Source organism: Barbus barbus, assembly GCF_936440315.1.
Source record: "Barbus barbus genome assembly, chromosome: 46".
Taxonomy (NCBI): domain Eukaryota; kingdom Metazoa; phylum Chordata; class Actinopteri; order Cypriniformes; family Cyprinidae; genus Barbus; species Barbus barbus.
Window position 1 is genome coordinate 15,583,643 of NC_136724.1, and position 22,957 is coordinate 15,606,599.

Here is a 22,957-nt window from a genome sequence, read left to right on the forward strand (position 1 = left end):
CATCCGTATCATGGATAATGAGATGGGCTATCTGCCTCTCCCTGGGGACAAGGCCACGGAAAGCCAGTCGCTGCGGCTCCATCTCCCTGCCTGCCTCTGCCAGAGAGAGGTGCATTATGTGTGCCACGGCCCCTGTGGCTCAAAATGGGGAGAAAAGAGACAAGGAAAAAAAGAGAGGAGGAGGAGGAAAATACAAATATGGAAATGGAGCCTTGGACTCCAGACAGACAGAAAATTCTGCTTGACTGATGACGGATGCTCTGGGAGGGGGGTGGCTGCTGTAATTAAGCAGTTCATAGCTCCTGACGCGCAACTGGGGGATACATGCTGGACATCCTTATGTGCTGCACACAAGCCTCCAGAGAGAGGAAGTAAAGAGAGAGAAGGGAATAGACAAACAGAGGGTGAGGGAGATACAAGAGAAGAACATGGCAAGGACCACCTGGTGAACAGGTGCGGCTCGGAATCTGGCTTTCCCCCGGCTTCCAACACACTGACCATGAACATTCTTCACTTCAAATGACCCAAGTGCCCAGCGCAAATCGGCTCTTTGGAGCAACACACATTTCTCACTGTTTCTCAATCAAGCCTTACGCCGCCTTTGAAAGGCCTTGACAGATTTACACTTGACTACATCTGCGTTTATTTGATGTGGTTATTAACGATAATTGTATAACGACAATATATCATTACTGTAAGCTAATGCCAAACACTAAGAGGTCAGGAATGTACATTGTATTTATTTTAACAGCCGAATTACTTCATAACAGTGAAAAAAAATCCAAGGCTGTTTTAGGTGTGGGCTTGGGAGTTTTAAAACCACCTAGCCTTTCACACACACAAAAAAAGAAACATTGCACTGCTAATGTAATTGAGGTCTTTTTTTAATGTCTGGAAAATCTGAACTCCCCTCCTCAAAAAGAAAATCGTAGGTACAAAGCTGCAATAAAAATACTGAATATGCTTTTTGTTTGTATCCTCAATCATTTTGGGCTATAAAGATACTTTGTGTTCCAGGGCTCATATGGAAAGGTCATCAATACTTTGTTCTTTAGCGTGCTACCCTTTCACCTTTGAACATAAAAGGCGAGGTGTTTTTCTGGTCAAATAAAGAAACCTCTTTTTCTTTTTTCCCAACATTTACTACCAAATATACATGAGCGAAACGGCCCGGTTCCTGCCAAAAGCATTAGGAGCCGCATCTGTAGAACAGATTTCCCTCTCCCCGGGTAAAGGTGGGGGCGCAAGGAGATGAGGGAGCCAGAGCGAACCCCCTCACCCCCTGTGTGTCAAATGGACACCCTTCTCTCACCATCAAAATTCAGCCCCATCACCTGTTCTGACACTTCTTAAAGTGTGAGCCAATAAAACTCAAAGGGGTGGGCGTCCATTTGAGTGCCTTTTTTTTTTTTTTACCTCAACAAGTACTTTAATTAAAACCATACAAACTAGAGATTTCATTAGATTATATGTCTCTTGACTAGATCACTCACTTCCAAGCTTCAAAAGGAAAAACACAATTGTCATGCAGGTTCAACATTAAACTTGAAATATCGGGAGTATTTTAGATCTACATGCTCTACATAGCCACCTGCTGTTCTAAAAAAAGAAAGTGTAAATGTAAAAGATGCTCAGTTGCAAAAAATACAGGTAAACTCTAATTAACTATTTCAGGATAAACGCAAACAATCATGTCAATAATCAGGCAGTGACCCAACCACACGTGCACGTGAAGAAACAAATCTACTGCTAGACTTACTAAGATCATAGTTAAGCTAGACCTTTCTCTTCCTCTAATCTCCAATCTATTTGTCTTTCGATGTGATCCTGAAATGCTCTCTGTTGCCATGGAGCCTTTTTATTTGCTTAGAGAATTAGCCAAGCCCCCTGACCCCCCCACCCCTTTCTAAACTGCTAAGGATTTCAAAACATTCCCATGGACTGCGTCTTTAATGCCAGGCCTCCAAATACCACATGCGATTCTTTCAGCCCTTTATTTGCCTCATGCTGACTTCACCCATTGGAGGATTTGCTCTTTGTTGTTTAGTTACTTGCTCTGTATTTCTAACACTGTCTGAATACGTTAATAACACGAAGCAGCTCAAAGTCCCATTTCTTAAAAAAAAAAAAAAAATACTAGAAACTCACCATTTCTTATTCTCAGCAGGCCTTTTTCAGTATTCGGTTCTGACTTAACTATTTTTCAGGAGGTTCTCGGTGTGAAAGTGTGAGTAGTATTTTCCTTTTAAAAACCCTTTTTGAATGACTATGTGTGTAATTGGGTCCAAGTAATGAATTGTTCACATTATTGCTATCATTACAAGACTGCCAATTTTGTTTGCAGTCTAGCCATTGTCAGCTGCTAAATTCACTTTTCTAAATATACAGCTGAGTCCGGCTTACGAGCACACACAAGTCAAAAGTGACTAATGCTGGTCAATAGATCCTCATTAAGTTAATACAGTTTATCCAGAGGAGTCCACTAATGTGTCTGGGATGTGATGCTGGTCTATGATTTCAGGATGTTAGTATTATTGTTTCAGGCAATCACACAAGTCCAGTAAGTCAACACCCAAATGCACTTAAGAACAGGATGAGGCTACAGTGGCCTCTGTTCAACCCCCACCGCTGTGGATCAGTTATCTGCCTTAGGCCTTGGGCAAAACAGTCAAATATGACCCACAAATCAGAAAGGGAACGTCTGAAACATCAAAAGGTAATTTGCATGTTAAAAAAAATAGTAAATCACAGAGCGATCTAAAAATAATTTTAATGTTTTCCCTTTCTTATGCATGCATGTTGACAAGCATACACAATCACGTGTTCAAAATCTGTCAGCTGTTCACATGATGTTTGTTGTTATACACTGGCTGATGGGGCAGCTTTCCTCAGAGGTAAAAATTCAGTGAAGCGCCACAACAGCGGCCAACTGTTAAAAATATTGATATTTCTGGCATAAACTCAATTAGGTTTGATTTCTGAAAGGCATTGTGTAAACAGGCTGACTGGCATATTCCTGTCTTTACAGGAAAGAGAGCAGAGGAAACTGGGAAAAGGGCAAGCATGGAAGGCCAAATCAAATTTAAAGCTGGACTAATGACATCTGACATCATAAAAAAAGCAAGGTGCTAGAAAACAAATGTTCACTGTTTGTAGTCTCCTGACCATGGCCTGACTCTTTCAAATACAGTGATAAAATAGATATAATGCAATAAAAAGTTAAACAAAACAAAGTAAATATCAACCCATGTGACACAGAGAACACACAGAACTAGGACAGTGGGTCATGACACAGTTCAACACAAAGTAAAGCATAGCTGACCTTGTAGACCTTCAGCACCGCTTCGTGCCTCTGGTTGGTCACATGCAGTCTCAGCTTCTCCACGCTGTTGCTGTAGTAGTCGCAGGCATTACACTTCAGGTGCACGGGGTTGCCGATGGCAATGCACTTGAGACGCCACTGGTTGGCTTTGCCACCTTCCTTGATGTGGGCCACCAGCTGATACTTCTGCATGTGCTTGTCGGTCTTGCAGTGGAGCTGGAAATTGGCCTTGAGCTGCGTGTTGTAGTTGCACAGCTTGCACTGGTAGACGTCTCCCATCACAGCCCTCCACTCCTCTTCCGGAAGCGATCGCTCCGCCACCACGTGCCCGCTGAGGGCCTCCAGGCTGTCAGAGCTGAATTTGTTGCACACCGCGCACTGGAAGAGCTTCAGCAGCGGGTCGTTGATGCAAGGTGACAGCTCCCCAGCAGAGAGGACGGACAGGTCATCACCCATTAGCTGACCACTAGCAAGACGCAGCTCCACAGGCAGCTCATTATTTACTGCAGGGAGGGAGGGAGGGAGAGAGAGAGAGAGAGAGAGAGAGAGAGAGAGAGAGAGAAGGGGGGGGGCACAGTCACAGGGAGGAGAAAAAGAGAAAAGGATTTTTTTTTTATTATTAAATGAAATTTAAAAAGAGCTGAGAGACTGGTGTAGGGCACCCATACAAAAGGAATTGATAAAATAAAGCCCCAGTAAGGAGTATGGCTTTTATAAAGCCTTAACTATAAAAAAGCTATAATAGGATTGAATCAGGATCAATTACAATCATCCCTTTCAAGTTCTAAACTCCCTCATCAGATAGCTTTAATTACTCCTACCAGGCATTCCTGAGTTTGTACTCAGACACGTTTTTTTTTTCTTTTCTCTTTAAAAACACAAAACTGATCAATATAAAACGAGCCTGCCTAAACAGTAGTTCTAAAAATTAAAATGATAAAAAACAGATCATCTTACATCTAATTGTAATTTAGTTCTTTGATCTCTGCACTTTTAGAAGCAAACTAGATAATTTCTCATACCCTCAACCCCCTGGAAAAAAAAAGCTTTGAATTTAATAATTACACAAGATCAAGACAAGGTACAAATATAGCATTTTGTTAGACGAGAGTTTCTTAGTTGCTGGATGAAAGACAATGTTTTTTGAGGAAACAATATTTCTTGACAGGATAATGTATGTGTCAGTCTATACTACGCATGGAGGTAAAGATCCATGAGTTTAATGCACAAAGGTATCGGTTTTCAGAAACAGATGCAGAAAGGCTGTGTTTGGTCTTGACTGACAAAATGAAAGAATAAAACTGCTGCTGCATGTTGTGTGTAGGCAATCTGTTCACTACAGTCCATGTTAAGATGAAGGCTAAACTTAAGAAAATTAGGAAACAGATTCTCACATGGCAGCTCAAATCACAGAGAGCAGGATACAATAATGACAGAAGTAATAAGACCAGAGTCAGTGAGGGAGACAGAGAACAAAAGAAAGTGAGTGACAAGCATATCCAAGGGGGAAAACTACTCACCGTGACTGGGAGCCAGAGCTGCGGCAGTGCTAGGGTCAAGCTGGAAGGGGTTGATCATCATCTGTGGATCTGAAGGGTTCTCCAGTTTCATACCGGTGAGCCCGATGTTCTGGGCCAGGTAGTACTGGTAGAGCTCTGCCTCGGCCGGCGCCAAGCCCAGATGCAAGTTGTGCTGGATCTGCTTCATGTTCTGCTGAAGAAGCATCATGTTGTGCATGTGTTTCTCACTTGTCATGTGGATGCGCAAATTGCGAGCCACATTAGTCTCATAGTCACAGACCTCGCATCGCCACGTGGGTTTCTGTTTGGGCTTGGAGGGTGAGGGCGTGCTGCACCCAATCAGGCTGGCGTTGGACACAGGAGCAGCATGGTTGTAGATGGCTTCCGTTCCTCCGTTCTGCAGCGTCTGCACATTGTTGAGGTGCTTGTCCGACTGCATGTGTATGCTAAGGTTGCCTTTGGTGGTTGTGGAATAGTTGCACACCTCGCAGCGGAAAGGTTTGTAGCCGCACGTGTAGCTCTCACCCCGGGCAAGTCGAGGGTGAGGCTGGCCTGTGCGGCAATAGACACAAGAGCCTTCAGACTCTGGGTGCTTCTCCTTCATGTGAGCATCCAGGGTCTGCTGGTACTTGTAGTGCCAATTGCATTTGGGACATTTCAGCGTCTTGCAGGAGTTCCGTGAGTGCATCATGGTCATGTGACCACCAAGTGAACGCGAGGAACCTAAGACAGTGTCACACTTGGGGCATTCGATTCCACTTCCAGGAGAGCCCTCTCCTGGGCCAGGGGTGCCAGGGGTGCTGGGCGTGGCAGCATGCTGGTGCAGTGGGCCTGGGCTTTCGTCGTCTCGCCGTATCATGTCGAGAGGAAGAGATGGCGGACTGCTATCTCTGCCGCCATTGGAGTCACAGCCATCTTTGCTGTCTCTGCTCGTGGAGTCATTGCTGTAGTCCAAGCTAGCAGCAGCTTGCTTTGTCTTCTCTAGGTCATTGGCAACAGCCACAGAGGAAGTAGTACCCCTTTCAGAAAATTTTAGCACACTGGACGATAAAGGAGAAATGCTTTGGTTTAAGAGAGGGAAATCTTTGCTACTGGTACCATCCCCAAGTTCACAAACACCATCATCGTCGAGCTCATTCAAATACATGTCTTCGTCCTCCGCAGCATCGGCCGTGTCTCTGGGCTCGCTTTTGATGGGGAGCTCACCATTGGCATGCAAAGTGCTAACGTCCTTCTGCCGTTCACAGTTGCTCTCCTGATCCCTGCACCCAGCCCCTGGCAATGAGCGCTGGAGAGACACGGAGCCGACAGGGGACTTGAGCGCCAAGGTGGCCGCAACCCCGAGGTTCAGTTCAGCCTTTGGCATCTGGGCACTCCTGGGCGACTGGTCTGCAGAAGATGCCAAACTGGCACTTCCTTTCAGGAAGGCAAAACCAGCCTGCAGGGAATCACCGTTTTCCATGTGAAAGGTGTTCCACAGGCTGCGAATGCCTGGATCAGGGCCCATGAAGTTTGCAGTAGAAAAGTGTGGTAACACAGAATTGTTTTTTTTTGGTTCCAGAAAGCTTATAAGAGGTTCTTTGTCTTTACCAATGCCCTGTATGATGGCAGAGACATATTTATTACTAAGGAGCTTTTGCTCCTGCTCATTGAGGGTCATCCGATGATCATGCACAGCATGGGTTACAAATGACCTACTATAACCAAAAGACAACTTGCACAAGAAACACATCAGAATAGGTTTCCTTTTCCCATCACTGATGCAACCATCAAATTTAGACAAGTCCACATTGTTTGGAACATCTTTGGACACACAGGAGTTTTTGGCTGCGCCATCAATGGTAAGATAGTCTTTATCACTCTTGTGTCGGAGATCGTAGACACGGAAACTGTGCAACACAGGACCATCTCCTGCTAATGCTGAGGTATTTGGGAAAGCCTGATCGGCCGTAAATGGTTTCCCGAGGGATGAAGCGATGTGAAAGGTATTGATCACTTGTGGATAAAAGGACATGGGGGCTGTGGCCGACTGCTCAGTCTTGTCCCCGGCAGCAGTGTGGGAGTTTGAAAACAGTGCTGGGGAGAAGAGGCTTTTGACCCCTGACTGAGCATTCTGGCCACCTTCTTTGGAGTCCTCAAGAATAAAAGCTGAACCATCTGGCTGGTAAACTATCTCTCCTGCCATGTTCTCTACATCGCTGTCCTCAAGGTCGCTGACCTCGCTCTCGTTCTCGTCCTTCAGAAGAGGAAGGCGAGCATTCGGGCAGTGGTGCTCCATGTATTTTTGTAAACTCGAGAAGGAAGTGGCACATTCGTTGCAGGGGATGTCTTTAGTGGCCGCACCTATCGCATTCTCCATGCTCAATCCTGACGCGATCTCTCGACGGTTCTCCTCCGTCCTCAGGTTGTCATCCGCAGGGCTGTTTTCCTTGTCAGGCTCCATCCCAGGGACTTTCTCTGGCACCTCATTATCAAGATGTGTCGTCTCACGTAGCTTTGATATCTGCTGCCCATTTTCCTGCCTTGAGAAAGAAGGGGAATCACAAGTTTCCATGGTAATCGCTACATGGGGATCTCATTTCATCCAGCCTGTCAGGGACCTGCATAAATAAAAAAACAAAAGAGAGCAAAGACATATTAGAACGTGTATAATGCTGGTGCACCTGATCTTCAGCATGTGCTGTCCTTGATGATATAGAGAGCATTCCTGTGCTGCAATTACTCGTGAATTTGCACAAAAATTAGCAGCGGAGACCCATCTAGAAAAAAGCAGTATGATTTTTAAATGCACAGACAGACACTCCATTGATTTTAGCAGAGGTTAACAAGAGGTATCAATTGTTAAAAAAGAGGTTTAAGCATGAGACTTTTTCAATAACATGTGCAGCACTCTCCTTAAAATCAGACCACTCCCACACAAAAGTTTCTGTGAGCCCCTTTATCGTTGCAACATAATTACACTAAGCAAAGAAAAGGGGGGTGGACCACCACATTCAAATCATGACGACTTTGGCAGAGAGAGGCGGTATCTCTTTGGTTCCTATGTTACTCAGTAAATCAGCTTACACCAAATCTTCCCTCTGAGAGATCCCCCAGCAGGTATCTAACAAGCCCTGATTAAGCAGCCATCCAAATTCTAACCCACGCTTTGGCCTCTCCGACAATCACCTCAAACTCAAATTAATATTTAGCACACCCAGTCCAGTAACCCCAGGAGGGCCATCTCGCAATTTCTTTTCACTTTTTTTTGTTTTTAATTTTTCATCCTTGGCAGCCCACAAAAACCCAAGCACATAAAGCATGTGTTATCTATCCTGGATGGGTGCCCCTCTCCCAACCGTCATTGCCTCAATCAGGGTCTCTCCTGGCTTTCACAAATCATACGCGCACCTTGCTGATGAAAACCCTTCAATCATATTTTTTTTTCTTGGACCACAGACAATTTATTCTCAATGCAGATTCAAAGACTGGGACTACGCTTGGACGTTGAAATAGAGTTGGATCCAAAGCGTATGTGCCTACCATGCCCAGGCTCGGCGAATGAGGCCCAGAGAGCAAAAAGAAACCCAGCTGCTCCAAATTTTCAGGGCGATATCAGTGTGTGCAGAAGAGGTAGAGATTTGTGGTGAAGGCCAACAATGACGGGCTTGCAACTGCTGTGCTTTCAATTAAAATGAAATACACTCAAGACAGACCCAGAATTTTAAAACGGCAGCCCTGTCTGCTGCGCCAGGCTTTATTTTCTAATTATTCTCAAGAATATAGGAAATCTGATAATAGCTTATTGAACACAATGCAATTTGGAAAAGCACTTTTTTTTCCAAATGGAAACGAGGTTAAAAGATGATGCAAAATTAAACACCAATTACAGCCATGCTCTCTCCACATAGCTATGTGCAAATCACTTTTTTCCAGATACCTATTTTGATGCAAAGCAATTCGGGGATTCATTTATATGAAGCCTTGGATAAATATGTTTGCGATATCATAAGAATATTACACACAGAAAAGATACATCTTACTATTCAAATCAAGTATAATCTCAACATGAGGAAACGCACAGAAGTAAAGAATTGGGATACTTCTGCGAGAAAATGCAGATAAGCTATCACATTAATGAAGTGAAGATGAAATTGTATAATAAACAAATGGTGGGGGTGATCTGCACAATGCACTGCTGTGAAAATAAAAACCTGAGATTGCTCCCAAATGCCCTGAGAGCAAAACTGCGCAGCAATTAGTGCAAAATTAGCACATATTAGAATTAGCTTCACACAAGAAAAGAAAAAGGTGTGTCTGTGTATGTGTGCAGGCGAAGTGGGGCGGGGGGTCATTTATGCAAGCCGAGAGGAATGTGCGTCTCCAAAAACACACGTTTGGCAGGGAAGTGAGGGCTAGATTACAGTGTTCTCCTGTGATAATTTCTGCATCTCCTGGTGTAAGATCACAGAGCCAGCAGCTGTGCCTCCAGGGCCTGTGGGCACTGGGTGAGTGTGTGAGCCGCACACAACATTCCAACGACGTTAACACAAAACCCACTGCACATCATAAAACAAGCAACCTTCACAAAACACACACTCTCCCTCATGTGTCTACCTTGTCAGCGGCTGCCTGTGATTTGTTTCTGTTTGAATTCAGCCTTTAAAATGTATCAAATACAATATGGAAGCTGTAATTATACAAGTGGCTTCCTCATTCTCTTTTTTCTTTCTTTCAGGTAGCAGAAAAATAGAATTTATGCAGAGATTTTGTGTGCAACTGTGCGTGTTTGTTGCTTTCCTTCGGATCCTAACACACAACATCAGTTAATGCGGGTCCGGACATAAAACGCGCAGTTTGAGATGAATTATGCATTTCTTGACACTTGAAGTGCTGAGAGAGATGCCTCCTCTGGATTTGCCTGTGTCTCTACATTTTTGGCTATGCATGTGAATCATTACATGCCTATGAATTATAAAGCAAGGCACAAAAGAGCTAAACAGCTCAGAGCTACGCTTGTTTTGATACGAGGCAAGTATCCGGGGATGCTGAGAGCACCTCTAGCTTTCATATTGATATTTTGCATCAGAAGACATTTCATTGACAATCAGCCCGGCAACTTAAGTGTGCCCATCAATTTCTTCACACAAAAATAAAAAACACTGTTTGCTACAGCAAGTCACTGCATATTATCCAGACATCCTCAAGCGCTCAAGATGCCTGACAAGAACGAATTTAAAAGAATTACATGCAGGCGTCTTTCTTCAAACCAGCTCAATCTCAATTGTTAACATGCTCTCTTTTCCACCCAAAAGACGGAAACTAGTCTTAAGTACGTACTTTGCTATTAAAGGGGGCTCTATGTTCTTTTTGACTGCATTTTTCCTCTGTTAACACTTTTTTCTATACACCGTTCTACAATTCCTCCAACATGTTGTAACTTAACTGTGAAACAGCTTTTCTCTCTTGTCTTACTTTCCCTCCTTCTATTGGGTCTAAAAGCAAAGGCTACAAAAAGAAAAAAAAACAAACACTAAGCTCTTTTTCTTGGAACTGAAAGAACGCTCTCTCAAAACAATGAGGACAGATCTCATTGCATGGAAATGGCTCCCGTTCCCATTAGAAGAAAAAGATGGCAAACAGTGTTTCTACCTCTGTTTTTTAATTAAGACGGTCTCGGCTTCTCTCTCGGTTCTCTGTGGAGACGCTGCCTGTGAAGTGATTAAAAAGAATGTGATCTGATCAAGAGTCGGAGTAGGAATGCTAGGTTTACCCGAGTGCTAAGACTCCCCCTGTTCCAACCCACCCTTTCTTCCCTAAATAGTTTTTCAGGTCGCCCTTTTTATTTCTGAGACCTAGACAAACGTTAAACGTTAGCGTGCACATATGCGTCACGCGTTACTGAAGTGAAACTGCAATACGAGTGCGAAAGAAAAAACAGGAGAAATAGGTAAAACTCCTCCAAATTATATCCGATTTAGGAAAGGTCACCCCAGCCTCTGCTGGGGCTTTTCTCAACACCAAATCCTCTATCAAAATGTCATAGTGAGTTAGGGAAAGACAAAGGAGAGTCACAGCATGCAAACTGGACATATATCTAATCCTAACAAAGGCATGAATGGGCCTTCACAAGTCTAATTATACTTGTTTATTTGTTGCCATGCAGAAAGAACTGATGAAAAATCCATCAAAGTGGTATTATCCAAACATCAAGAGCTTCTCTGGCCTCCAAGGACACCGGGAGGCTTAATTCTTTCTTGTTTAAGTCCAAAAAAAGAGAGAGAATTGCATAGGGGAGAGAGAAAAGGAGTGTGGGGGGGGCGGTTTTGCATGACCCTTTTTTCACAAAGGCTTTTCCCGACCCCGTCGATGCCCAGAGGTGTAACAGTAGAAGCAGGATAACCTGTGCCATAACCACATTTAAGGGCCTCATTTTCAATACGCAACATATCATTACTGTCGGGTGTGACAAATCCACATCAGCAAAAAGACGTCTATTTAGTTGTTGTACAAATTACCTTTTTGTGGCTGGCATTTAACAAAAGAGTCAAACAATTTGAAGCACAAAACAAGTTAAGTATGAAAAAAGTTTTTAAATCTTTAAAATCTTGTAATGCTAAAAATGAAAGAAAAAAATACATAACGTGACATGAGTTTTACATACAAAATTACTTCAAAAAGACCCTTTAAATGAGGGGAAAAAAGAGTGCCTGGGTTTATACGACTCCCTCTCCCATTCGAAAACTTTTAACAGGAGAGGCCGGTATCAAAGGGAAACATAATCTACATAGCTAATGTCTTTTCTCAATTCAAAGCAGAGAAGGCTGCAATTTCTCCTTGCTGGCAATCTGGAAACACTCTGGAGTTAATTACGCCTGATTCGAAATGAACCGCACAAACAAAGGCCAGTCTATGTCCAGACTATTATACTGCATTAACCGGCTTTAAGCTTCCTGCGGATCGTTCCGAGACTCTTCCATTACCCACCCCTACCATCCCGACACGGAGAGAAAATGCCTGCACACCCCAGATTAATGAAAAGGAGCGTAAAAAGAATGTGTGACGACCTCTCCCGACACGGTGCAAACTTTCAGTCCAAGTCACCGAAAAAAGGGGAGAAGGTAATTAAGTTTGAAAGAAAAGGTCCTCGCGACAAACAATGAGGCTGTGTCTGTGAAGGAGCGCAGGGGGGCGAAAAAAATCATTAACATTCTTTTTCAACTGAGAAAAAGAGAAGGAGGGGAAAGGAGAACGTATGCTGGCAGGTTCCCCACTAGTCTTCCTCTTTAGCCTTTTTTTCACCCCACATCTGGTTTCACATCTTCTCTGGTGCCCGTGTCCACGTGACACAGCAGATCATCTCTTTAACCCCACCTCTCTCTCTCTCTCTCTCTCTCTCTCTCTCTCGCTTCAGCTCTGCAAAGTTAACTTTGACAGTTAACTTAGAGAGCGTCGCAGAGACAACCACGCACGTATGCCCACCTGAGACCCACCAGGCATATTTGCCATGTGTGTTTTGCTAAGAGAAATCAGCCAGATGCAAATCAATGCGTCGCCCCTGGTGAGTCTTACAGCTTAATTAGTAAAGCAGATATGCTGTTTCCTCTTTATAGTAATGGCACACAAACAAATACAAACATGCACAGGCACTGACAGAGAATATGACTAAACACACACCGACTTACTAGAAACGCACATTTCTCAGAGGAGGCACTGACTAAAATTACAGTTGTTTTCTCTGATTCACTGGCTTGACGTGAATTCATCTCGTGATCTTTCTGCTGTCCGCACAAGCACGAGTGATGAATATGTTTGCTTTCTGCTTTGCTTTTTTTTCTCTTCGCAGGAGGGGGAAAAAAGTTCAGAGCGTTTTCCCTTTGTGTGTATGTGTTGTGTATGAGTTTTTTTTTCCTGTTCTCGAGAAGAAAAGCAGAGAATCTAATTGTAGCTTTGCCAGTCCGTGTTCAGTAATCACCCTCTTTGTCTAGTTTTTGCCAAGCAGGATTAGAGTTAAAATGATGACTGACTAATCCCTTGATTTCCCTGTGCTAAATAAATATTAATCCACTGGTCAAACATGTTCTTGTGGAGTACAATACATACAATATGAAAGTGCTTACCAGTTACATAAATCGTAGTTTTACACACATCTGTTTGAAAGCACTGCCCCCTTTCAATACATAAAAATAAATAAAGCGTTATTAAAAAAACGTCAGTCCTGCAATCGAAGTTGTCCGAATGAGTGACGCTCATGTAATCACATGCTTTGTGTTCGCTGCTTTCAAATAAGGCCTACAAACAAGGCTTACATAGCAAAGACGGAGGTGAGGGCCAAACACACACACAAAGTCAAACACAGGCCACATATTTCACCTCCAAAAAACACATTGAATTCACCATTTAACAAGCCATCTAAAAATATACCCCGTTAAGCCTGTCGGACAGGTGTTATATTTCTACGGTCGTCCTCTGTTAACTAACTTTAACCAGATGAATGTTTTGACACGCTACCGAGTGGGCAGGGGGCGGTAAGCTGGCGCCATTTGGAACGAGAGCCCGTTTTTTGTTCGCAGATTTTGACCTTTCTGTGCTGTCATTTTCCCCAAGAAACAATAAAAGTTTAAAGTTCAAGCTGCTCGGTAAAGACGGAGCATCCAGCCTGCCGGTCCTGTAATTATCTAGTATTATAAACATAATCACAGGCCAGGTATCCCTGCATGCATTCCAGCGCCGCTAGCTATGCACTAAGCCGAGCGTTCTTCATGCAGGAATTTCACAAAACATGTCAAACGATCTATTAAAGCATGAATTACTGCTAACTAAGTTCTCCCGTGCAGGCCCTAATGCCTTTATATGGCAGCACGAGAGATCGTGCTCCAGATCTCCCTAATTTCTGGAGCCAGAGAATTACTAATTAACTTAAGGTTTGGGCCTATATTTAATTAGAGAGCTCTCCAAATGAACTTTAGACCAAAGGCATTTGCTTTTTAAACAAACTCTGTTCTGACAGCTGTTGCGAGTTTACCCTTGTATGCCCACAAAAAAACATTTATTTTCAGAGCCATCATGGGGTCATTATTTCTTTAAGGAGGAACCGGAGTATTCCGCTTGAAAAGTGTACACTTTAATTGGATTTCACTCCAAACAAACAACTGTCAGATGTAATTAGAATGAGCTGAAATTAGGGCCACAATATTCCATTATCAAATAAACGGAATGTCACGCAAACTACCGATTACATTTTCAAAGTTAATTTCAACGAATCTGGCAGTCACGTCGCTCTGTCTGCTTCCTACAATCACCAGCCAAAATGACGCGCGTAGTAAAATGATTAATCCTTTTTTTGACTCATTAAAAAAATCGTTAATTTAATGGCATATTATAAGGGAGCCAAAAATTGTTTCTTTCTCAGATGAAAAGGGCAAGAGACCGAAAAAACATCCGTGAGCAGTGCTAATGAAGAGAAACTTTAAAAGAGTATGTGGTTATTGCCACTTACGGCATTTGAAAGCCTATATGGGCCGCTTTAGCCTGGCCATAACATTATCAGCACACTGCAGCGGGGAAGGCCACATTGTGTTATGCTTTTCAGATCGCTAAGGCCTCAACAAGACACTGAGGGTATTTTAAGGTCAATGACAACCTAGAAGAGAAAACAAGCTCTGGATCAGCATAACCGCCAACTAATTAAAGCAAAGAAAACACATTATACCTACAGCTCTGAATGGTAATAGTCAGGGGGAAGAATGATTTGTTTTGCTATCAAATGCCATGCAGTAATAAGCATAAAGCTGCGGTGAGGGAGTGTTTTGAAATGCAAAGCCCAGATGCGAGCGCATGAAATGGCACATATACATTTGTTTCAACAAATCTCACAGACTCGCAGGCATTAAATGGAAAATAATCTGTGCTTTCTCAAATATTCGTCTAGCCCCAATCCATCGTCAGATTTAACAGCCCTCTGGTCCGCTGTTCATATGCATCGCTTGATCTTCGCAAAGGCCTCCGATTTGATTTTATATGAAACGTCCCAAAGGACCTCAATTTTCCTTAATGGTTTTTTCATACGCTTTCCATAGGTCTTTTTTATTATACTTTCTTTGATTGTCCATAACTTAAATGGTTATGGGCACGGCAAGCAGGGCTCCCTATTGTCCCCAAATGAAACTAAAAGAAATCTCTCTCCAAAAAAAAAAAAAAAAAAACGAAGACAAGGTGAGGCAGAAAATCGTTGTTTCTTCAAAAGCCCAAAATACAGACGACCCCATTATATTTTTTCTCTCGGCTCAATGCGATACTTTCTTCTTTTTATTTTGTGACCACAATTCTCTAACGTGAGCTCCGCTAGCTTTGCATTTAATCTCGTTCTGTCGCTACACGTCATTAAAACTAAAAAGACAACGACCCACCTCAAGCACCCACACAAAACCAGCCTTCAGTCCGTGCCACTCATCTGCACTGATGGAAAGTCTAACCCCCTTTAAAGCAAATAATTAAAGATGATTCCAACGCACATGCCAGACCAGAGCGAGACAGGATATGAGAAGTCTAGCATTAACCAAATACTTCTCCGGGGACTTCTCTAGCTCAGCCTCTGGACTAACACAAACACTGGGCCAGTGTCATGTCTAGAAAACTGCTCTTTTCTTCATACACATACACACAGGTGGAACAGCCATGTTAATATCCTCATCACAGGGCCAGATGAACTAAGCGGCATGAATATTCACGAGGGCAGGCTCTCATTTATCTGTTTACATAAGGCACTACCGGTCATACATATTCAATTATGGTCTCATCCCTCTCTTGACGACTAATAATGGGCTTGTTATCCAGCTGAGATCGGCAACGAGGGTGCGTGCCATTTTTGAGTGTGCATCTGTCTGAATGGAGATCCTATAAAGTTTTATCTACATATAGAGGGAGAAACAGGAAGAGGATGTCACAGTTAAGCTCAACCTTTCCCCAAATAATTGTACTTGGACATGAAGTAATGTGCTTCACAACAGCTGTGGCAATATGACAATCCCTCTGTATGATATTTAATGCACACTTGGTTGCTGTGATCTAAAGAGACACAAATCTTCACATGAGATTATCTCGTCACACTGTATCTCAGCTGCTTTGAAAAACGATACAGACAGTCAAATGCTAAAATATAATTTTACAATAGATTCAAAATATTTATGTAAAACTCCTAAGTCTCATAGAGAAGAACAGCTCATTTTTACATGCCACCTGATCAAAAAGATATCACATAGCGGGGGCCATTCGATCTTTAGCTGCTAATAGTCTCTGCAACAATGACTACATATGTACCTGAAAACTTCACCAGCTCAGGAATAGCTATATGGACACAGCTGTGTTTACATAAGCTAAATGCCCTGCTCTTCTTCTTCTTTAACCTGAATTGTTTCTTAAAAAGACTTTGTACACAATATTCTGTTGATTTCCATACATGACTGCTTTTTCCAGTTAAATGCCTAAACGTTGCTTTAGTTAGATTTGTTTTTTCCCCCTTTTTTAATATCCTGTAGCAAAGGCGTCACAAAAAAACAAAGAAGGCCTGAGAATACGAAGGGGAAAAATCCCCTTCTCCGATGAGACGCAAGCTGACAGTAAAAGTAATGTAATCCTGACTGGCAGAGGACCAAGAGCAACAAAAACATTTAGATAACTGCGCTCAAAAATGAAAGTTCTCAATGAGGACAAAAATTACATTTCCTCACGATAACAAGTCCTTCTCATAACAACCCTTACGATTGTTTGAAATGTCCATGTCCTCATCAGTCATGTGTTCTCACACATCGGGGGGGAACAGCATGTAAGTCGCGGAAGAGGAAGAGACGTTTTAGCTACATCCAAGCTGCGGAATAAGGAGAGCACATCTCAAGGGCCGGTGGGGGTGGAAAGGGGGACAATCCACAGCATACAAGTTTCACTTGGCAACCGGGCCCACATCAACATCTGGTTGAGCTTGTCAGTACACGCCTGATTCAACCAGACACTAAAGCATGACTTGTCTGACTGCGAGCCTTATTTGAAATGAACAGACGTGAAGCGTCATCCACGGTGTATCCTTTTCTTTGGCGCCGGGGTTAAAAAGACTGACATCGCCACCTTTCACAATCGACTCAAAGCTACTTGCTTTTCACCCCTGGAATGGTCGGAAAAAGAAACAAAGGAGAAAAGAAGAATAATCGTTTTGTTCGTGATAACCTGTGAGCATTTATCCCGGCTACAATTCCTTTCCCTTAATCATTTGCATATGAAAGGATAGCTCTAGTCTATAAAAGGTCAGTGAAAGATGATCAAGGCCTCACAGAAAACAACAAAACATGGAAAAAACGTCTCTGGCGGCAGCTCGTGTTCATTTAACAGATCGCGATGTCAGTGACGCTGAGATCACGGAAGCGGTGCTCACGTCACACCGGCACCTTCCCCCCAAAACAAAAAACTAGAGCTAGAATCAGACCATCCTCCAAAACGCCTCATCTATAATATATGAGTGCCGTATTAAGTGCTTTAGTTTTCACACACGCACAAGCACACAGAAAAATTCAGGCTTGGAATGTTTTAACAAAAGGATTACAAACATATTCCAAGTGTTCTCGATCGAAACCGTTCCTGTTTATTTTGAGGACTGTAAAAGAACAAAAAGAAATAAGTAAGAAGTACACACATTTCTAGCATTCAATCAAAACCTTTCCTGTTTAAATTGAGGACACTGGAGGAAAAAAGAAATCCACTCCCTAGCTCTGCTATTGTGCCTGAACGCTACTGAATAAAGCATACGGGCTGCTATTTACCAGTTGAGAGACACCATTATCATACATATTACTTCACATGATGACAAAAATCTGCAGGCATCTTGGGAGGCTTCAGGAATATGAAGCCTGTGCCTGTTGTCTCAAGTCCTCGACAAACATCTTTGGGGACAAGCGGGGCTTGGAAAGAAAGGACGAGAAGGCACCGTTTCCATCTCGCTTTCATCTAAGTCACTCAGTCAACCATTCAGTGCCCCATTCAAAGACGCTGTGCATTATGCAAAAAAATGCTAATCCTTTTACGATGCTTTTTACACTTGTACAAACCCTGCATTCCCTTTCCTGAAAAGCAATTATATCAGTTTACATTTCTGTCAAAAAACAGGATTACTTCAGGAGAACTAGCACTGCACCAGGCTTCCCCCATCTATAGCTGAAGGAAACTAGAGATTATCTGCGACAGTATATTTTTTTTCCTCCTCTTCCACTCTCCTCAAAAAAAAGTGAAGAGGCCTTAAGAATGTGATTTAATTAGCCAAAGGGAAAAGAATAGATCTTTAGTTGCTGTGGAAACTCTTTCTGACCTGACCTTCTCTTTGCAAAAAGCCCCAAACAGAAAGAGCCTCGGTCTGGTCTATTAATCAGAAACAAATTATGAAAGAATGTTGTCGGCCTGAATAATGCTGCCCATTCTGTGGTGAGATCAGCAACAGCCTTCGCTCTAGCTTTCATTGTCTTTCTGCGTGTTTGACAGCCCAACATGACGAATGAGATCAGGAAGACCCCAGATTTGCATATGCAAATTCTCACATGAGGGAAACGTGTCTAAACAAGTGTTATCGTGAGGCAGATTAAGTAAGCCATCGTGCTTTTGCTGTTTTTTTGGGGGGGCACCGCTGTAGTCAAGGCCATTAGTCAGCACAATTAACCCCATCTCCATGGCTACTAATGAAATTTCGCCATGGTACGACTTAAATTAGATAGCTGGTTATGCGTTGCCACCGTCCGACTCCAAATCCATTATTTGCCCCAGGAACAATGAGCCGTTTGTACTTAGCTGATCTCCACCAGCTGAACAAACCTCTGAGTTAACAATTTGCATATGTTAATAAAATTAAGTCCTAATTACATGAAACTTGTACATATTCAAATGCACTTTCCCTAGGCGCTATGGAGCTTGAACCCCATCCAAGTGTTTAACCCTTCAGAAAGCCTCTAAGCAGGGGAGGTTCTTTCTGCCTCAGAAATGCCTCCGGGCTGACACAAAAAGGCCCCCCTTAATACATTAAGCCAGCTCCTGACTTCTCAGCTTTCCACCTACTGCTCTGCGGACCGGGGCAAGTACTGCATCCTCCGAACCAAATTTAATCGGGCCCACAACAAAAGCCCTATAGTTCCTCTAACAACAATGTGACAGTTTTCTCAATGCTATCTATGAGGAGTGCACACACAAACACACACATTGCACAGTTAATGGGCTCAGGAAACCACAACAAGCACTGGCAATTGAGTACATAAAATACAGAGCTAAAATAAATTGCTCTTGAGGTAAAATTCAGAAGCACTTCTTCAAGAAAATGACAGCAGAAAAAAATTGACAATATCTTATCGCAACGACATTAAGCTTTTGAAATCATAACAGACAGGGAATCTTAAAGGAAATCATACAGTCGCAGCCAGATTGAAAAGGCCTTTGTCCTGCACCATGTACATTTTTTTCCTTCTGTGCCATCGAAATTAAATTGGTCTGTTCAAAAGTTTAAGATGAGACCAAATGAAAAAAAATGTTCTATCACATATGAAATTCATGCCGCTCTGTGAAGCGTAGCCCAGATGGTGCGAGATGAATAAAAAACAAACACCTAATGATAGACAGCAGAAAGCTCAGAGGACTATGATAATGTCAGGGTTAAAGAAAACAGCAAAAAAAAGAAAATTTCCTGCTTCTTCTCAGTATTGCTGACCAACAACGAATTTCCACGACTTCAATGAAATAACAAGCCGTGCTCCAGTGAATTGAAGCTCTTGGTGCTCTAAATGGTTCATATCACCACATTCGAAAATAGAAACTGTATTTCCCTTTCTAACCCAGTACAAGAGGCCTTCACTGCAAAAAAATGGTATATTGCAGCATTTTGGGGAAAAACTGATACCAGCAGTGTTCACTGGTCTTGTGATTTTTTATTTAAATGGATGCTGTCAAATTTGTGCATATATTATGAATGTGTGTGTCTCTACATCCATGTGTATGAAACATCAGCTTGTGTGTGTGTGTGTGTGTGTGTGTGTGTGTGTGTGTGTGTGTGTGTGTGTGTTTGAATGGGGCTTCTCTTTTACAACTATCAATACCGGGATAACCACGTATTAGCATTCAACCGAACACGCAGTCATCTCTCAGCCTTTTAGCCAAATTGGGTGTCTTAATGTCACAAAGCAGTGGTAGTCAACCTCTGCGCGTTGCCATAGGAGTTTCGGTACTGAACAGCAGAACGCTGTGATAGGCTTGTAGCAAGCCATTCCGCAGAGGCGGATTTTAAATCATCCAGCCTCTTCTATTAGACTTGAGACTTATTGAGGTAGAAACCATAAAAAATGAAGAAGGGAAATTTAATCCCTGAAATATTGATTTGCACATTAATATCATATAGGCAGTGGGCAATTTGGCTTCATGGAAATGACACATTGTCGACCCTAGGAGAAGCCTCAGCCAATCTTACTGCAGAACATGTCTCAAGAGTTATTAAAGGCTCCTCGCGTTGGCTTCACGATATTCCGTGCTGCCTCGAATCAATCTGTACACTGCACGAAATTATGTGGACACAAAAACGCAAAACATCTGATATTAAATCAAAGCACACTTAATAGATCCAGATGCCTTGTGGTGCCATAACACAACTCCATTTAAATTAACATTTCTAATTACATTAATGCAAACAAATGCACTGAACCACATCTTTTCTAAACCTCAGCAGATCTCAGACACAACCTTTTTAAATAAGATTTTTACATCTAACAGTTGCTGTCACACAGCAACAAAATTGCAGAATTGAAAACAGCCTTTTATTCTTCAATAGAAATACAAACAATCCAAGCTGAAAATGTAAGTTTAATACGAAAATAGAGAAAACATTTTTACATACAAGACATAAATATGTACATAATAATAATAATAATCGTGTTATTACACTGTAACCAAAACAAAATCTAAAAAAGAAAAGAAAAGAAAACTATATTAATGAAAATCTAATCCAATAAAAAAAAGATGCAATTCCGGTGCAAATCCAATTTGCAAGCAAATCCAGGTATCCAGGTAAGGTATTAATACAAAAATCGTACAAATCCACGATGTCTAACGTAGAAAAATCAAACGCAGCTCATTTAATACACAAGCAAGCAAACATGCTGCCAACGGTAAAAACAACTTGAAAATCCTACAAATACGGAGATCCAGGCAGTGAAAATCTGCTGGTTTGGAGAGCAGAGAGCGCAGACACACAGCGATACACACCGCGGCTCTGTGCTCTGCCTCCCCACTGCCTGTGTTTTTTCTGTGCTCTCAATGGAAGCGATCGATGCCCTTGTCACTGTCGCGTTCCAATCGGAGCCAAGACTCTGTCTCACACTCACCATCAACCCAAAAACCAAGCGCTCACACACATGCCACGGTCTTCACTGCCAATGTTAACGTTTTACCACAAAAAACGAAAACTCTCAACTTTAAGAATCTACCGACCTTACTATAAACTCGGGGACAATTCTCTCAGGGAAAACGTAAAGGGAATGAAAGGAGAAGAGAAGGAAACTTACGGGCAAGACAGAAGACACGAGTAGTTTAAACACGGAATGGGCTTTCTGATGAAAATAGGAATGATTTCGGTCGTTTTTTTTACGTCTGCCACAGACACGAAGGAGTCCGGGATCTGGCAGAAGAGCTGCTGTTAGGGTTCAATCCCTCCTATCGTTACCATCATCCGAGCCGCAGCGTGGACAGACTCTTTTGTTGCAGGTAACAGAAATATACGAAGACGCGTCTTTTAGTTATCTGAGGTGAACTGTGCAGCTTTTGAATCTATCATCTCAAGATACATGACGGAAAACACCGGTCCGGAGCGACTTGCGTCGTCGTGTCAAAACGTAGCCTTCGCGTTACTGTTACAGGATATATTAGCGGTTCTCGACACGTTACCTTTTCGAACAGATGTTTTATAAAATGTTATGACTTGTACAGTTTGAGATGTAAGATACGCAATTTGGTCAAATGTAAGGAAACCCTGCTGTTTAGCTTTTGCTGTGATGAGGCGAGTCCAACTCCTGAGGCGAACACAACAGCCGCGAGCGTACAAATCTGTCCACTTTATACTCCGTATCAGCGAATAACGGTAGAAAATAGAGCGAAACTTAACATTTACGGCGGTTTGCTTGCAAAAGAAACGAAATGGAGTCTGGAAAAGGTTTACGGTAACGTTAAATACGGTAGGACAACATCGCCTGACAGTTCGCGGCTGTTCGGCAAAACGACTGTTTTACAAACTGAGAGGAAAATATTTAGGCTGACATTTGTCGAAATTATATCACATAAAGCCGTGATCCGACAAATAGCGCATATTCGGCAGAACTAGTCGCGAAAGAAAATCAATACTCGACCTAAATTTAACACCAACTACTCAATAAAAGTTGAAGGGAAAAAAACTTACTTTCTTGCCCCGCAGTTCCCTCCGCTTCTTCTCTAGATATTTGCTTTTTCTGAAGAAAATCACATCCAACAGTAGCGCAAGTAGGTAACAAAAAGGATAAAAAGAAAAAAATGTAACAATAATCCTCCAACTTTATTGGAAAAAACGTAAATACTACAGTAAGAGTCGATCCTTTGGGTCCGGTTGTGTAAAAGATGTGTCGACGACTGCCTAGCAGTTTCGGTTGTGGAGGGGTAAGGGAAAGGAGGTAAGGAAATGAAAATCCGATATGTCTTTATTCTGCTAATTATTATCGTTTTAGCCCTGTTTAAAAAAAATGGCTGATTAAGTTGAGTGCGCATGTCTTTGTGTGTCTATTCTCGATATGCACTCTGGGAATGAGAGAGAGGGGGGGGGGGGGGGGGGGGGTGAGCGCGCGAGGGAGGGAGAGAGAGAGAGCGCGCGAGGCAGAAAGAGAGAGACGTAATTAGTGAGGTGATCAACAGTCTCCACATTGCAAATGACGCGCTGTTTCAACTTGGAGAGCCGAAGGGCTGTACGAGCCAGATTCCTAAAATGATCTAATAGAAGGGAAATCTTTTTCGGTGGGCAAGACGTCCTATAACGGCCTGAACATTTTGTGGGACAATGACATTTTTTTTTTGGTACTTTTTGAGTCATACCTGTGATCAAAGC

The 22,957-nt window shown here is 42.6% G+C and overlaps 1 protein-coding gene across 1 annotated transcript in view; it reads right to left on the reverse strand.

Annotated features, from left to right (window-relative positions):
- LOC306864602 (zinc finger homeobox protein 4-like) overlaps window positions 1-22,633 on the reverse strand; it is a 70,700-nt gene extending 48,067 nt beyond the window's left edge. The window contains exons 1-3 of the mRNA XM_079408715.1: window positions 22,283-22,633; window positions 4,843-7,442; window positions 3,323-3,825 (exon numbers count right to left, since the gene is read on the reverse strand). Of these exons, the coding sequence (XP_079264841.1) occupies window positions 3,323-3,825; window positions 4,843-7,396 (3,057 nt within the window). The 5' untranslated portion in view covers window positions 7,397-7,442; window positions 22,283-22,633. The remainder of the gene's footprint in view (window positions 1-3,322; window positions 3,826-4,842; window positions 7,443-22,282) is intronic.
- Window positions 22,634-22,957: the final 324 nt, after the last annotated feature.